General features: G+C 37.4%; 1 protein-coding gene across 2 annotated transcripts in view; it reads left to right on the forward strand.

Moving 5' to 3' along the window:
• Positions 1 to 18,846, forward strand: part of LOC137627715 (protein mono-ADP-ribosyltransferase PARP12-like) — a 289,451-nt gene that overhangs the window by 42,630 nt on the left and 227,975 nt on the right. For both annotated transcript variants that reach the window (XM_068358969.1, XM_068358970.1), the window contains exon 2: positions 14,681 to 15,064. In XM_068358969.1, coding sequence (XP_068215070.1) covers positions 14,681 to 15,064 — 384 coding nt within the window. The remainder of the gene's footprint in view (positions 1 to 14,680; positions 15,065 to 18,846) is intronic.

Here is an 18,846-nt window from a genome sequence, read left to right on the forward strand (position 1 = left end):
GTAGGGCAAATATTTAAGAACTGAATACACTATAAAGTAATGCAAACTAATTACAAAATTTTGATGCCATTGATTTACTAAATTGAACTCTTCAAACAGCTGAAGTGCATCCCATTCCAAAAACCACAGGTCTGTTTCGTCAACAACCAATCCCTTGTTGGTCACTAGAAATTCAGGCATTACACATATCTACAAGAATTACATTAACAAGGTGCCACGGAAATCACACTGAAAAGAAAATATCGTTTTTTAAAAAGAATGCAGAGCTCAATTTCGGCAAGCAATTAAAGCAGCTCAACATCAGTCATAGTCATCTTTTGTGTCTTTATTGAATAAAATAACCCCAACTTCTGCTGTATGGAGGAATGTTCATAAAAATTCAGGTAAATATACTTGAAATTCTCCACCTTTCTTAAAAAGTAAGGAGAAATATATTACTTAGCCTTGGAAGTAATTCACTAGCTAATCAATTTGAGAGTATCACCAAAATCGGAAGATTTTCCAGGCTACCTTTATAGATAAAAAGAAGAAAAGGCTCAACTTAACATAAGTTAAAGAAGAGACATACATTTTCCCATTTACACAGGAAGTTTGAGTCTGCCATATCATCGTGTAATGATACAGTCCCAGGCCAAGACAAAATTTCTTACAGAATGTAATGATTAAACAGATTTTGACATAGGAAAAGTCAATTTTTTGGTGAGATAGCCATGTCATCCTGATGGAAGTTTCTCATAGGCAGCTTTTACTTGTGATATTTCTGCGAGTGATATACCAGAGAAATTTTACCTTAGAGGTATCAACGCAGTTCTGACCTGTGGAGCGAATATCCCGAGAGATATCTTGTATAAGTCAGGTACGTGTTAATAATAAGCCATGGTTATCCTTCCTCGACTAGAGCTAATCTTGTCTCGAAGGATAAGGTAGAGGGTAGGATACATGGGCACGTGAGCCATTACAACTCCCTATCTCAGTGTGCTACAACTAGCAAGTTTCCTGTTGAACAATTCCAGTAGCAGCCATCGCATGATGTGAGGTCCCACACTGAGAATTTGGAGAGGATGGAAAAGTAACAGGGGGGCCATCAAGACGACACAGCTATCTCACCCAAAAATAGATTTTTCCTATGTCAAAATCGGCTCTTTTGGGCTGGAGTTATGTCGTCCTGATGGAAGTTTACCAGAGAATTATCATTCTCAGTTGTGGCCAGGAGAGAGTTAACCCTTTACACCCTATAGACATTATCATACTTGCTTTAGCATTGGTAACTATGGTACCAAGCTATGGTGCAAGCGATATGTTTGTAAAAAGTAGGAGCAAAGGAAATCAATGTCATAGTCCCACTTACTGTGGAGAAGATCTTTGTCTCCAGAAGATGAAAAGACTAAAGTCTATAGAAGGAGGATTAAAAATGCCTAAGCAAATGAGGGTAAAAAAAACACACAAGAAACACCAAAAAAAGTGAGGTGAGATACCCATAATCATTCCTACAATGATATGACTGAATAACTAAGCATTACTGAGCCATTTGGTAACATGGTGTAATGACTCCTACCGCATGCCAGCCACAAACCAATAAAAGCATATCAACAGGAAACGTGTTAGTTGTAGCATATTGAGATCGAGAGTTTTAATGGCTCACTTGCACACATATCCTACCCTCTAGCTTATCCTTTGAGACAAGGTTAACTATTTGGGGAATGATAGCCTTTACCTGTTATTAACATGTCCCTGATTTATACACGATATCTCTCAGGGTATTCGCTCCTGAGGTCAGAACTCCGTTGATACCTCTAGGGTAAAATTTCTCTGGTATATCACTTGCAGAAATATCCCAAGTAGAAGCTGCCAATGAGGAACTTCAATCAGGACGACGTGGCTTAAGCCCAAAAAGAATGTGTGTAATAATACTAAACTATTTATCATTATTATTATTAACAATATGGTGAGACCATAGTTTTCCAACAGTATGGGAACTGGCCTTTATTTTAGTTTTTTAAAATCTGGAAACGACAAAGTTTTACCTTCGATCTTCTGACCAATTCCATTGTCATGTTTATGTAAGATCTTGGAAAAGAGGGTCAATGCAATGCTTCTATGGATACTAGAAAAGAAGGGTACTTTTTCGCCAGTGTAGTGTGGGTTTAAAAAAAATGCGTTCCACAATGTATGTACTTGTCCATCTAGAGTTATCTTTGAGTCCATTGCTTCCAGGCAACATCATGTGACAATATTCTTTAATCTGATGAAAACATCCACACCATGGAGGTATTGTATCCTTAAGTCTGTCCAGGAGTTTGGTCTGAGAGACGAGTTGCCTTTGTTCGTTCAGACCTTTTTAACACGGCTGTTCTTTCATATTAGAATAGGTAATGTTTTGTTTGCCATACAATATCAAGAAGGCGGAGTCCCACAGGGCAGCGTGCTTAACGTTACTTTATTTGCGCTAGCAATAAGCGATATTTATTCTGTGATTCCAGGTGCCATTTTCTACATATTCATGGATGACCTTTCTGTTTTATTTGTAGGAACAAGAATTGCAACAGTTGAAAGACTTTCAACTCACTTCCAATTGAATTTTGAGGGGTGCAGATTTGAATGGCTTCAAGTTTTATACAAGTAAACTTGTCATTCATTTCTGTTGTATTCTTAGTGTACACTAAGACCCAGTTATACAAATGAAAAGCAACATATTCCCTGTGTTGAAGAAATGCAATTTCTAAGCTAAAATTAAAAATGTATAAATTTTAATTCTTTTTAAAGTATTAGCCCATATATTTTGTGGAACAGATTGCCAGACTCTCCTAAGACTGTATAAAGCCCTTATTTTATCCAAATTGATATATGGATGTGAAATATATTCTCTGTTTTCCCCTACCAGAGAATGCTTTTAGGTCATCCTACATCCCTAGTCTTTCAGTTGATACAGGCGAGTGGTCTCTGGACTATCACCAGTCTACTATGATTAGACATTGGTATAGGTTACAGAGGCTTCTTAGTTCACTGTCATTTTAGTGTGCTAATAAAAATAATATTTTCTGTACTATGAGGCTCGTTCTACATCCCGAAATGAGCCTCTACATCCTCAAATCCTTATGGGTTCAGAGTGAAACAACTGCTAAATAGCCTAAATTTTTCCAGGAGTGGTGTACTAACTTATAGGTTATCAGTCATCCCTCCCAACTTCCAGAGACGTCTCTATGTAAAAATTTTATTGGCTTTAAAGGCAACAAGGTAAATGAATAAATGCACTCTACCTTTTTGGATCATACAGAACATCATAGAGATTTTTCCAGGAGTGGTGTTCCAACTTTTAGGTTATCAGTCATCCCTCCCTGGAAACTTCCAGAGACCTCCCTGTGTAAATATTTTATTGGTTTTAAAGGCAACAAGGTAAATGAAGAAATGCAATCTACATTTTTTGAAACATACGGAACAGCATAGAGATACATGATTTATATTCACATAGAGCTCAAAATCTAGTGCTGGCATTGGATTTTAGGTGAACAATGTTCGTTTCAGTTGTAAATGTACACTGTCTTTAGCATCATCTACTTTACAGCGGAGCTGAATGAGAGATACTTGATTTATATTCACATAGAGCTCAAAATCTAGTGCTGGCATTGGATTTCAGGTGAACAATGCTCGTTTCAATTGAAAATGTACACTGTCTGTAGCATCATATACCTTTACAGCCGAGCTGAATGATATTCCGACTGCTATTGAAAAAAATAGCAATTATGAAATAATAATTTTACTATTTGTAGTGATGCAAAAAGTGCACTATAGGGCATTGAAAGTTTTTAATCCAACTAGCACTTTAATTTGAAAAAAAAAATTACATAGCTGTATATTTGTAGCCCTGCATGCAAGGAATTAAAATTTTACTGGGTTGGAGCAAGTGTGGTTGTGCCGGGAAGTGAAGTGGCGGACAAATTAGCATATGAGGCAGCAGAAAAATAACATCTTGGAAGTTATATACTTACATGTACAGTAATGACTTTTGTTTCATCAAAAAATATCTTATTGATTTTTGGCAACATTGCTTGAATTCTGTAGTAAAGTATGAGATAATGGAGATTACAAATGCTATACGTTCATGGAAATATAGTAATATGCCTAGAAGTTGGAAACTGGCCACTGTAGCCCTAGAATTTGGCAGACATGTTTAACACATGAGTTCTTGGGGACTGACAGGTGCCAATCCTTGTGTGATGATTGCTTGGTTCCCCGGAATACTAGGCACTTACGGATTGAATATCTCAGTCTTGTGGATACCAAAGAAGGGTTCCTATCTGACTTTTATCATGAAGAAAGCATGTACATCCTCACCAAGATATCTGAGAGAAATTTTATTTGATGTTAGTGGCATTTTTTAAGTTCATATTGTATGATAGCCTTCTCACTCATTTTTAAAGGGTATACAAATTTTAGATATTTCCTAGTTAAGTTATTGATTTATGAATTTTTACTCTGAAGTTAATTATTCTTTTATAACCATACTCCAGTCAACATCTTTTGATTTTATGATGCCAGATAATTACCAATAATTCATTCACTCTTCTCTCAGTCCAACCCCACCCATGTCCATCCTCACCACTAATGTCCCAGATGCCTCCTCCCTATCACTTGCATGTTCTTAGCTGTTTTGATTGGTTCCACCTCCTCCCTTCTTGAGACAAGGTTCCCCTATCTGTTAACTTACATATACGAGTACCCCGCATTCTTATATTTTGACTTTGAAACCGTGAGCGTTTACCAATATTGAGTAGATTCATGTCTATAAGATATTCAAGTAACTTGGTTACATTTTGTGAAGTTCTTACTTAACAATTTTAGCAATCAGGGTTAAAAAATGCCACTAAGCAACTAGTTTTGTTTTCAAAACATAGTTAATAGGAGATAACTAGAGATATTCATAGCCAAAAGATTTTCAACTTCCTTTGAAACCCTTGTCAAGTTTACTTGTCAATTCCTGCAATTAGTCTTAAAATATAGACAGTTGTTACCAAGGTGTATATACCAAGTTCATTTTTTTTTTCAAAACATGTTTGGTTAGACTTATCTACTGAAGATGTTATAGTATGGGTATTGTATTTAAAGCCTTCTTAATTAAGGACTCATTTTCATATAATAGCATTATCTGAAAAATGTGTTGATTATGTTTTCTAAGAAGACTGGCATATGAGCCTTTAACAGAAATCAAGGTCGAAGAAATTACCAGTCAAAATCCTTTAAATGGTGTCATTAATTTGTCTCCTTAAGTTTTTTCAAGCATTATTAAACTGGTGTTTTGAATCTTGAGGCAGCAATTTTAAATCAACTTTTTTTCTTCTGACTCTGGGTAAGAAGAAAATAATAAACTAATGCAAGGAATCTTCTTAGGAGTTGCACCTTTCCATTTTTAGCTGATGTAATCCACTGGGAATCAAATGATACAAGTTTAAGACTTATCAGGTATATCTTATATACAGAAGCTGCTAGAATTAAAGGTACAATACATAATTGGTTGTACTGATACTTATTCCTAATAGGCAATGTCTGAAACTGCATTGCCCCTATTAAAGGTCTAAAAGTTCAAGTTCATTCTATTTAAGGTTCTTCTCTACCTACAGTAAATTTAATGTCAGATTACATTATGCGAGAGATATGGCCATAACTTTATACTTTAAGAATTTGAACACTGGGAAAGTTATGACAGCAGTACAATGTAGAATTAACCGGTTTCTCTAAAACGGCAAGCCTTTGTCTGTCACTGGTGTTCCTCTTAAGGATCCCCCTCAATAGCATGGAAAATTGCGAAGTAGATACCAAAATCGACGGTATATTTATTTTTCATTTTATAAACATATTTTTCATATGAAAATTTAACATTTTATAATCCCGTTATAAACTCTGAAACCACTTTTTAAGCATAAGCTTACTTTTACTGTAGACACATCCTAATATATACTTAAATGATTTTTTTTTTTAATCAGAACATTCATTGAATTCAATTTGTACTACTCACCTAGGTTATGCAGTTGACCAAACTGCATGTCCCTTTAACCGGATCAAAAAGAACAACTGTGTGTTAGAATAAACGAGGACTTTGATAACTGATATAACCCTTACCTGTTTCGAATGATAATGTATGTAATATTCATGAAAGAGCTAAAGACCTCAGACCAAGTCAAATTACAGACTACATAGATGGAAAGTGAGCTATAGTCAGACCACTAACAATGCCTTCCCTAAAGTTATTGAAGACCTACCCTGTTGAATCTCACTCGGCAGATGGAGATGGGTCACCCTGAATAGAGGAAGAAGTTGGTAGGAAAGGGGATAACTTTCAAAGATGGGGCTGCACAAATGGTGCTGAATGTTCCTGCGGGGAGGCAATCGAAATAATAAATCAAAGCATTCATATCTTTCCACCTATTTGTACATGGTTCTAGAACAGCAAATGATATAGCACCTGAAGGGGTTGAACAATGGTATGATTAGATATGATGATAATTAGTATCGTATTAGAAAATTAAACTTAGACAATAAATGTCTTTTACATTTTTTACCTCTGCAACATGAACGAGACTGCCGCTACACTTTCCAGATCAACTTCAATTAGCACTTCGTTATACACGATTTAAGATTAACGTGCAAGTGCTCTGCTGAATATGGTATACGTAAGGTTAGGCTAGGCTATCATCACGTCTCCTTCCACCTTCCTTCATCCAACAGAGGAGGCATTACGAAGTTGAAGACGAACCTGTCCCGGCCTTATCATTGGATCCCTCTCTGGAGTCTCTGTCGAGTGGTATCCCCATTGAAAGGCTTTCTGGGCTCTCAGGCACCTTCTCGGCCTCTGAGCTCATTAACATGGAAATGTCTCAAAGTATGCCATGCCGGCTGCTTCATGGCTAGATTTATGGTTGGGCTTAGTAGGCCACCGTGTACGGATTGGGAACTGATGCTAGGAAAGTACAAGAAATTCTATGGAAACCTTTCTCTTGTCTGGCCCTCGGACCTTGGTTTTCTTTTCCCACTACGTAGTAAACCTGTGGGCAAATGCGATCCTCAAGAGACGGGATGCTTTGATTGACAAGTTTCATAGACAGGTTCCTAGAGCTGAGGTGTCCAGGCATAACAACTGCTTTCCAGAAAGGCCCTTCTTAAGCCCATAAGATATCAAGAGGGAGAGGTCGGCTGAATGTTGGAAGAAATCGTCCAATGATTCCCTCCAAAGGGCCATGACAACAGGTCTTATGGGAGGGCTCCTCCACTTCCAAAGAAGCAGCCACTCCCTTTATGAGAGGCATTCCTCTCACCAGCCCACCAGTGGGGGGATGCTTGCAATGACGCTGCAGAGGTGGATGCAGCTCAAGGCAGATCCCTGAACAATCTTAGTGATCTGTGTAGGGTATCGTGTCCCGGTCACTCTATTTCTCCCTCCACTGACTCGGTATCCAGTTCTATCGTGCTTCTGTGCGAAGGGATCCGCAAAAGAGCCGGCCTGACGATATCAGACCATGTTGGAGAAGGACACTCTCCAAGAAGTCCTCAATGGTACCCCAAGCTTCTACAGTCGACTCTTTCTTGTCAAGAAGGCGTCTTCAGTCTGGAGACCAGTCATCGACCTCTCGGTCTTGAACAGGTTTGTTCTACAAACTCTGGTCAATATAGAGATGGCAAACACGGGCATTCAGGCAGTAAGGCCTCAGGACTTCATGCGCACCCTGTATCTCAAAGACTCATACTTCCAGATTCCAATTCATCCGTCTTCAAGAAAGTATCTTCGAATAATGCGCAAACACAGCCAATGTCAGTTCAAAGTGCTGTGCGTCGCTCTCTCGACTGCATCTCAGGTTTTCACTAGAGTGTTCACCTTATTGTCATCTGGGGCTCACAGAATCTGCATTCGTCCTCTTTGGGAACTTGACGATTGACTGATTCTAGCAGACTCGGTGATGACCCTTTTTTGCCATCGAGAGTGGTAGAGTTTTGCCAGGATCTGGGATCATGATAAACTTCGAGATGTCATCTCTGCAACCCTTAGAAAGACTGGTATACCTGGGTATGATAATGGACACCAATTTTCAGAAAATATTTCCATCAGACAACAGAGTGCATAGGCTGAGGGAAATGGCAAGTCCTTTCCTCAGATAAGAAGAGCTTCCAGCTCAACAGTGGATGTGTCTTCTAGGTCACCTAGCATCCATGCTCTGTATAGTGCCCAACGGTCACCTCAGGGTTCAATCTTTTCAGTGGCAGCTGAAATCCCAAGTGGAGCCAGCTCCTCAGATAGTCTCGTTCACATGGATCGAGATCAGAGGACTGATCTTAAGTGGTGGATGACAGAGTAGAACCTCCGTCCCTCCCCCCGAAATTGATGCTCTATACAGATGCATCAAAAGAAGGGGGGAGGGGTTCCACGAGCTGCATCACATGGCCTCTGGGCTTTGATCTGAGGTACCAGCACATGAATCTCCTAGAAATGAGAGCTGCCTTTCTAGCCCTCAGGATCCTCCAACAACTCCTTACAGGTCACTCTATGGTCTTGATGAGCGACAACACCACAGCAGTGGCTTACAAAAACAAACAAGACAGTACCTGTTTGCAGCTCCTATGCCATTTAGCAATAGAGAGACTACGATGGTCAGAAGAACATTTGGTGTCCCTATCAGCATGCTTCATTCCAGACGAAAGGAATTTGCTCGCCGATAATCTGAGCAGAGCGACTCGGATAGAGGGCTTGGAATGGTATTTGAATCAGCTGATAGCCAACAAAGTCCTGACTTTGTGTAGTTCCCTGACTGTGGACCTGTTCGCAACATCCCTGAGCTTAAGGCTTCAGTTTTACTGCTCCCCAGTCCCAGACCATCGAGCTCTCTTGCAAGATGCATTCCGACAACGGTGGGACAACATATATGTATGTGCATTTCACCCTGTTCTGTCTAATGAGAAGGAGGCTTAAGATCAGGCAGCCATCAACCTATGAGCTCTGCTGTGGCATCACGCACAGTGGTTTCTGGACCTTCTGCAGCTCCTGATAGAGCCACCGAGGGAACTCCCTCCATTACCAATTCTACTTAAACAACCACACGGAAAGATCTTCCACATGGCAGTAGCTTCTGCACGTCTTCACACTTGGAAGCTATCCAGCATCTCCTCTCTCAGAGAGGCTTTTTGCATAGTTGTAAAAAGGATGTCTGAATACCTCTGAAAATACTCCACTACAATCTGCCAGGCAAAATGGACAGCCTTCCATGGCTGGTGTCATTGAATGGGTATCTCTCCCCTCAATGCCAATCTTCCGAAAATAGCGGAGTTGCTTGTTTACCTTCGGGAGGAAAAACTTCTCTTGGTCTTGGCAGTAAAAAGCTCCCACTCAGCCTTAAGCATAGCCTATAGACTGAAAGGAATTGACCTTTCTTTTTCATTGGAATTGTCTCCCCTCATAGGAAGCTACGAGATCACTCTCCGCCATTTGGAAGTTAGACCACCTCCTTGGAATGTGGTTCGGGTGCGTCGGTCCTTGAAGGCCCCCCTCCCTATGAACCATTACGATAAGCAACAAATCGCAATATCACTTTGAAGACTGTGTTCCTACTCCCCTTAGCCTCAGCAAAGAGAGTTTGTGAGCTTCATGGGCTATCCTACAACGTCGCTCATTCAAGGGGATGGAGGGAAGTGACACTTGGCTTTGTCCCTGAGTTTATGGCTAAGACTCAAAATCCAGTGGTCACGAATCCTCGGTTGGGAGCTTTCTGGATCATGAGAGTTCGTGGTCTATCTTACGATGTCGCCCATTTAAAGGGATGGAGGGAGGCGACACTCGGTTTCGTTCCTAGTTTTACTGCTAAGACTCAAAATCCATTGGTCACGGATCCTAGGTTCAAGGCTTTCCGGATGACGAGAGTTCGCTCTGTAACCGATGACCCAGATCAGCTGTTACTGTGCCCAGTGAGGAGTTTGAGATATTATCTTGAACGCACTGCTCCATCTCGTCCCCATGTGCCAGGTCTTTTCGCAGCACAGGGAGGGTCACAAAGAACACTGGTTCTGCCTGGATTTGCATTGAATCCTGATCCTGCTCCTACTCAACAACCTAGACCTCATTATGTCAGGGGTGTAAGCATGTCCCTGGCATTTAGATGCAACTACTCCGTGACGCAGCTACTACAAGGGATTGTGTGGAAACGTTATACCACTTTCATTGCCCACTTCCTGCAAGACGTGACCCATAGGAGAATGGATACTTTTTCGATTGATCTTGTGGTGGCTGCCCAATAAGTGGTCAAAATACATTAGGCTCATTGTTGGACAAGTAGCAGATAATTGAAGTCATTGGTTACCCAGGATTAGTCTCTGAATATTAAGAATGACTGGCTCTTTTCTTTTCCTTCATCTTCCCCTCTCTTTGGGGAACAGCACCATGGGTCCTTTGCATACGTGCCTCATTGATCTCCAGGTAATACCCATTTCTTTTAAGTAACCTAGTATATTTATAAAATTGTACACTTCCCCGATACCCCCTGTGGCGTGTATGCTGGGACCGTCTATGTATGAGTCTCATTGGTAGTTTTTAACAACCACACAGGCTTCTTAGATCGCTATGGGCACATAACACAATGTCTCCTTTTAGCGAGGTGCAAAGGTTAACATTCAAACCTTTAGGTATTTAATCAAATTGTCCCATCACTTGTCTCCCGAAAGTCCTGATTGCAATCAAAATTAGGAAAAGATTACCATTGTGTGAGTGAGTGACTGGGGGTACCTGGTTACCCCTGATACCTCCTCCACCCTCCCACTAACTAGTGGTTGGGTGGGTTTCCACCTCCCATTAAAGTCTTAATTGTAGTATTCCAGCTCTGCTGAAAGATAATTCCTATTAAATATCTCAAAGTTTGTATGTTAGAAAAAAGACAAATTACTTCCAAATTTGTCATAATTTCTTTTATACTGGTAAAAAGGTTTACACTTCACAGGACCCTTTCTCTTGACTGAACCGCATACAAAGATTTGTTTGTAGAAGAAATGAAATAGGACATTTTAAAACAAAAGCTCTTTATAGATAGCATAACTTTATATTCAACTCTGCTAATCTAAATTTTTGATTTCTTGTAAATCACCTTGTGGTCTGAAAAAAAAAATCTATGTTGACATTGAGTTAATGACTTTAACAATCTGATATTGAAAGGAAATTTCATTTCGGTATGTCATTGATATTTAATTTCCTTAACGAAATTTTTTGTGAAAAGAGTTTAAAATACCTCATGTTATCTTGTTATGATACCTACTTCTAAAAAGTTTTATATAAAGAACGTGGCGTTTTTATAACACAGGAGAAAGTTATCAAATATGTAATTTCATTATTTTTCAACATGGTGTAACATTTTATCAAAGCAATTATTAAAACTTATGACGAAATGATAATAAAATTCTTGAAACTTTTACCTCTGTTTCAAAACCACAAAGAGAAAGAAACAAGATTGGAATCTTTTTCTAATGCTGATAATATATTACAATAGTTTTCCTTCTGCATTTATGGCTGTAATATAAATTACAAACGAATTACAATTTCTTTAGTGAATTTTTTAGTTAGAGAAAAATTCTTAGGGTATATATATATAATATATATTATATTTTTTTATATATATATATATATATATATATATATATATATATATATATATATATATATATATATATATATATATATATATATATATATATATATATATATATATACACACACACACACACACACACACATGCATACATACATACGTACATACATACATACATACATATACTTATAAAATCATCGTCATCATCATCATCAGTTGTTACTAGTCCACTGCAGAACAAAGGCCTCAGACATGTCCTTCCACTTGCGTTTGTCACTGGTTTTTCTGTGCCAGTCCAGACCCGTAAACTTTCTTAGCTTGTCAATCCACCGTCTTCTCTTCCTTCCTTTGCCATTTTTTATAATCTCTAAGGACCCATTCTCTTATTCTTTATGTCCATCTATTGTCAGTCAATCTCATATGTCCTGCCCATGCCCATTTATATTTCTTGCACGTTGTTAGAATATCCTTTACTTTAGTTGTCTCGCATCCATTTTGATCTTTTCCTGTCTCTAAATGTTATTCTTGCCATTATTCATTCCATAGCTCTTTGAGTTGTAACTAGCTTATGTTCTAAGGCTTTAGAAAGGCTCCAAGTTTCTGATGCATAGTTTGATACTGGTAGGTACAGCTCATTAAATACTTTTCTTTTTAAAGATAGTTGCATTTTACTTTTCATAATCTCATTTGTTTACCAAATACTCTCCATCCCATGCTTATCCTTCTTTTACTTTCGGTCACATGTCCAGGGCGAGCACTTACTGTCTGTCCTAAGTATGAATATTCATTGACAATTTCTAGATGCTCGTCCATAACTCCTTATCTGTTGTCGCTGCAATTTCATTGAACATTATCTTAATTTTACTCCTATTCATTTTCAGTTTTACATTTCTCTTTTCTCTATTCAAATCTTCTATCATCATTATTAATTCCTCTCATGATTTACTAAACACAACTATATTACTGCAAATCTTAAGTTGTTAAAGTATTCTCCATTAATATTAATTCTTAAAACTTCTTGAAAGCTTATAGGTATGCTGTGAATAATTTAGGAGAGACTGGGCCTCCCTGTCTCACTCCTTTCTCAATCGGAATTTTCTCATTGCCCTTATGTAGTTTTAGGATGGCTGTACTTCCTGTGTAGATCTCTTCAAGTGTTCTTACATAATGTTTTTCTATCCCTTGTTTTTAAACGGTTTTCATTACTGCCTAGGTTTTGACAATCGAAAGCTTTTTCATAGTCTCTACATCTTATACACAGTGGTTTGTCATACTCAGAAGATTTTCCCATTAGTTGGTTAATAACATGGATATGGTCAATTGTTGAATACCCACTTCTAAAGCCTGCCTGCTCTCTTGGTTGATTGAAGTCTAGCTGTCTTTCTATTTGGCCTAATATGGTCTTTATAAATATTCATATATTACTTTGATTAAAGTTATTTGTATATATATATGTATATATATATATATATATATATATATATATATATATATATATATACGCAATTCGGCATGTTCCTTTAGGTTTATAATTAATATATATAGCGTTAGTTACATAGAAATAAAAAAAAATCTCTCCAGACAAACTGATTGCCAGGTAGGGTTCAGGAAAGGAAGGAAACTGCATCATACCAGATGAGATCTCTTGTGTTATATACGACAATCTCGACCTGCTGACCCAATTGATAGTATTTCATTCGATTTGTCCCATATGAATTGATACATGATGCAAATCAACACAATGTCGTGTTCAGTTGATATAAAATTGTACGTCTTACTGAGATTAAACCCTGATCTCTTCCAGTGATGGGTAATGTACCTACTAATCATGTAAAGATGTAATTTGTGATGAATATTGTGCTCTCCCAAATGCATCTAGCACTTTAGGTCTGTTCCAAGTTATAGCATCTGCTTCCAGTATTGATAACTACTTTGCCTCCATGTTAAGTAGAGAATAGTTTGATTCTATTGTGAGGTAAAGATTTATGTATGTATGTATATATATATATATATATATATATATATATATATATATATATATATATATATATATATAAATATATAAAATCACACACTCACAATTGATTTATACTGTATTAGTGGTTTCTAAAATTGAGACATTTCTCTAGACTGGCTGAGCTCCTGTTAGGTTTCAGGATAAAATGAGGATAGCATTTACATTTGTCCATTCAGTATCAGGTGCCTACATATTGTTTTTAGTTTTCCTATGTGATTCTTTGTCAGAGCTACATTTGGTGAATGGTGGAATTTGAAGATTTACATAAAGGGTTCTTCAATTGAACAAAAAATTGGCTAATTGGGAAAGTCTTTTTAAGATTTTCGTTGGTTAATCTATTCTGAAGAAGAAGGGTTTTAATTCTATCGTTTTACCTAGTTTCGAGTATTGTTCTCCTGTCTGGTCTTCACCTACTGATTCTTCGATAAATTTGTTGGACAGGACCTTACAGTATATCAAATTTCTTATTCCTGATTTAGATATGATTTTCTGGCACCGTCATTCCACTAGTTCATCATGCATGTTGCAGAAGATTTTTTTTTTTTCTTTTTTACAATTCTGACCATCCTCAACATTCAGATCTTCCCGGACAGTTCCAACCTTGTCGTAATACTAGATATGCAGTTTTAATTTTAATAGTCCAGCCTTCTCCATTATGAAGCTCAATACTGCATTGTATTCTAGAAGTTTTATTCTCGGTGGGACCAAGGTGTGGAATGATCTTCCCAATCGGTAGTTGAATCAGTAGAACTTCAAAAGTTCAAACTTGCAGCAAATGTTTTTAAATTGAACAGGCTGACATAATTGTTTTTATAGTTTATATATTATGAAATATCTGTTTTAATGTTGTTAATGTTTCTTAAAATATTTTATTTAAATGGTTTATTACTTATATAGTTTATTTATTTCTATATTTTTTCTCACTTGTGCCTATAGCATCTTGTTTTTCCAACTAGGGCTGTAGATTAGCTAGTAATAATAATTATAATAAGTTTTATATAAAGGTTATTAGTTGAATTAGCGAGTCCTTATGAAAATATGTAATATTTTACAGATCAGTCTGAGATGGCTAGATGGAGAGTCTATCGTCAAGAACCTGAGCTTTCTTCTGAAAGTAGTTCTGAAGATGACAGTAATAAGGGTAACGTTTGGAAGAAGTGGACCATGCATCCTTCTGAAATGATGGAGGATCACGATAAAAATGTATCCTCCTTTAAAAATCAACCAGATCATCCTGGACATATATATCGTATGAGGAATATAGGAAAGAAACGAGGCAGAAATTATTCTGATGGACCAAGAAACACAGGTATTAGAATGAGACCAGCAAGACCACTTTATGATGATCAAGAAGAGGAGGACAGGTCTTTCTCACAAAGAACTCCAAGGAACAAGCAAATGGAACGAAAGGCGCCCGATGTTGGGGACAATTATTGCTGTGAGTACAATCATTTTCTTGCTCCGGTACACAGATGCAAATTCATGCTGAGTGACTGTATATCGCCTTAACCAATAAGATTATTTTGTAATATAAAGGGTTTATTTTTTTACAATTCTGTTTGCCATGTAAAGTCCTAGGGAAAGACCCTATATAAAATTAGAGCAGATTTATTAAAGAGAAAGTTTAAAAGTGCTCGTACATCAATGGCCAAATACATTTGCATGCTATGATATTATATATTAGTTTGATTCTATCATTGTCTTATAGTACCATTTTAGTGTTATTTGTTTTAATGCTAATGGAGTGAGTATTGACTAATTTTCAGTTAATATGTTGTTGGCACTGGTTGCATACTTTTGCCAACCTTTAGCTTAATCTATGTGGGTTAATGTTATGGTACAGTTTTCTTATAATTACCTGATTAGTATTGGTTATAATTCACATACATGAATCACTTGTATTTTGTGTGGATGTATATATATCTAATTATCTATCTATCTATCTATATATATACATATGTGTGTATATATATATATATATATATATATATATATATATATATATATATATATATATATATATAAAATCAGTCGTAATTAACTAGTCCACTGCAGGACAAAGGCTTCAGGGAGGTCCATCCACTCCCGTCTGTTTATAATCTTTTTATGTCAGTCTATACCCTCAAATTTTCTTAGTTCGTCAATCCATTGTCTTCTCTTCCTTCCCTTGTTTCTTTTTTCAATCTTTGGTTACCAAGCTTGTTATTCTTAAAAGTCCATCTATTATCAGTCATTCTCATTACATGTCTTGCCCATGTCCATTTCTTTTTCTTAGATATGTTTAGAAGATTCTTTTCTTCTTAGTGTTATTCCTAACATTATTATTATCATAGATTTTAGAGTTGTAAATAGCTTATTTTCTAAATTTTTAGTAAGGCTCCAACTTTTGAATGCGTAAGGTAATATGGGTAGTAGGTTGGCAAGGCCACCAGCCACCTGTTGAGATATTACCGCTAGAGAGTTATTGGGTCATTTGACTGGCCAGACAATACTACATTGGGTCCTCTGTGGTTATGGCACATATTGTCTTTGCCTATGCATGCAAGAATAGCCTTGCCTATTCTTTCCACATTTCCTTTGTCCTCATACACCTGACAATACTGAGATTACCAAACTATTCTTCTTTGCTCAAGGGATTAACTACTGCAATGTAATTGTTCAGTGGCTACTCTCCTCTTGGTAAGGGTAGAAGAGAGACCTTAGTTATGTTAAGCAGCTCTTCTAGGAGGAGACTCCAAAAGCAAACCATTGTTCTCTAGTCTTGGATAGTGTCATAGCCTCTGTACCATGGCCATCCACTGTCTTGGATTATAGTTTTCTTGCTTGAGGGTACACTCGGGCACGCTGTTCTATCTTATTTCTCTTCCTCTTGGTGTTTTTGAATTTTTTATTGTTTATTAAAGATCTAATGTAATGTTACTATTCTTAGTATATTTTATTCTAATTGTATATTACGTCTCTTGTTGCATTATTTCCTTGTTTCCTTTCCTCACTGGGCTATTTTTCCCAGCCTGAGCCCTTTAGCATAAAGCATCTTGTTTTTCCAACTAGGGTTATAGCTTAGTTTGTAATAATAATAATAATGATAATAATAATAATAATAATAATAATTAGACTTCTTTTTAGAGAAAGTGTCATTTTAATTTTCCTAATCTAATTTTGTTTACCAAAAGCTCTCCATCTTATGCTAATACGTTTAATTTCTGTCTCATGCCCTGGGGAAACACTTGTCTGTCCTAAAAATTAGAATTTCAAGACCTCAGTGAAATGCTAGTGGCACCAAGGTGGGCTCAAGTGGAGTGGAACCAAGACCTTCAAGATAATGCTTGAATAGGAGCCAAGAGAACTCCCAAATCGGCCACCCTTTCTCCAACAACCACGTGTAAAAAAGTTCCACATAGTAAGTGAGTACCTATCTCTTCACAGCTGGAGATAGTCAAGCATCTCCTCCAAAAAGAAGGGCTTTTCTAGACCATCTGTGAAGCAACCATCATGATATATTCACAAGTTTTCCAAAGCGGTCTACCAGGCAAAGTGGTCCCTCTTTTGTGATTGGTGTCAATAGGACACTGCTCCACTCAAGGCCATTATTCCGCTGGTAGCAGACTTTTTACTTTACCTGCAGAAGAAACTTCTTTCAGTCACAGTGGTGAAAGGCTACTGCTCAGCCTTGAGCCAGGCCTTTAAACTAATGGTTATTGCCCTCTACTCTTCATAGAAATTTTCAACTTTGAACATTTCTGTCTGCCATAGGAAATCAGACCCCCGACTTGGAGAATTATCAAGGTTTTATGGTCCTTAAAAATGGCACCATATCAACTTCTGCGTAAGGCCTCAAACAGAGACCACAATCTTTAAACAATCTTCCTCCTCGCCCTAGCATCTTCAAAGAGGATGAGTGAACTTAATGATCTCTCTTTCTTGTATCACACTCCAAAGGGTAGAGAGAACTGTATTTGCATGGGTATCTTAATTTGTAGCAATGACCAAGAATCCAGATGTGAATGATCATTGATTTAATTCTTACATTTCCTCAATTAAGGATGTAATTGACGATATGGACAGTCTGCTATTATGTCCAGTACGAACAGCTTGCCTCTACTTAATATGTACTAGTTACTGTTGCCCTGCAACTCTCAATCTATTTGTCTTTACAGGTCATATGAACAAAAGGGTAACCAAGATTACGATAATAATTCTGTTTATGTGAGACAATCATGAGAGCAAGACTTCTAATGTAATCCATACCAAAGCACATGATATGCGTGGTATTGCGACAACAATTGTTTTCTGTAAGAACCATTCAGTAGCACAGGTACTGAGAGCAGGGGTGTGGAAAAGACAGGTGACCTTTACACTCTACCTTAGGGATTGCAACCATGGCCCTTTAGATACATTTTCTATGGTACCCATGGTACCCATTTAACAGTTTGTGTAGAGGACTAACTCCTGCAGGACATCTAGCTTTGCTTCACAGTTGTCAGTTATATCTTAATTCTTGTTTGTAAGAGAGTCGAATGTCTGGCCTTTCTTCCTTTCTTCTTCGTTTCCTTTCCTTGGGAGTAAAAGTGCTTATCGGGTAAGCGCACCATTATGAGTAGTGTTTTAATCACTTGTAATTAGGAAGTTCTTTAATCATATTTTGCCTATGGTTATTCTTCACGATTAAACCTTCTCATCGGATCATAACCCATCTGTATTTCCATGAGTCATGGGATGTAAGAATGCTGTATCCTTTGCTCCTTCATCAGGTTCGGCCATGGATATTACGGGTAGTGGGACAATTAAACCTTATCATCGGGCTTCGACCCATCTGCATATCATATTAACATGTCCAAATTCATAACACTTGTAACATTGCATAGGGCAGGGATTGAATTTATTGACAGTAATGTTCAAGTCTCTGATCTTGAATAGTCAGGCTGATAAGGTGTTGAAAAACTTAATAAAATTTCATTATTGCTCCCTTAAACTTTTTAACTTTAAATACTGTAGTATAGTGGGGCGGTTTAGCTCAAAATTTCAAAAGGATTGTGCATTTTGTGATACAAGCATCAAATTTGGCGCAAATGTACATTGATATATGGCGAACATTTTCAGATATTGAGCCTTGCGGAATTCTCCCTTCATGTCTGCCATATTGGAATTCAAAATGGCCGCCATTTGAAATCTACATTTTCGATTACCTTTGGGTCTAATGCTGCTATTGACTCGATTTTG

Source organism: Palaemon carinicauda, chromosome 35 (genome assembly GCF_036898095.1).
Source record: "Palaemon carinicauda isolate YSFRI2023 chromosome 35, ASM3689809v2, whole genome shotgun sequence".
NCBI lineage: Eukaryota > Metazoa > Arthropoda > Malacostraca > Decapoda > Palaemonidae > Palaemon > Palaemon carinicauda.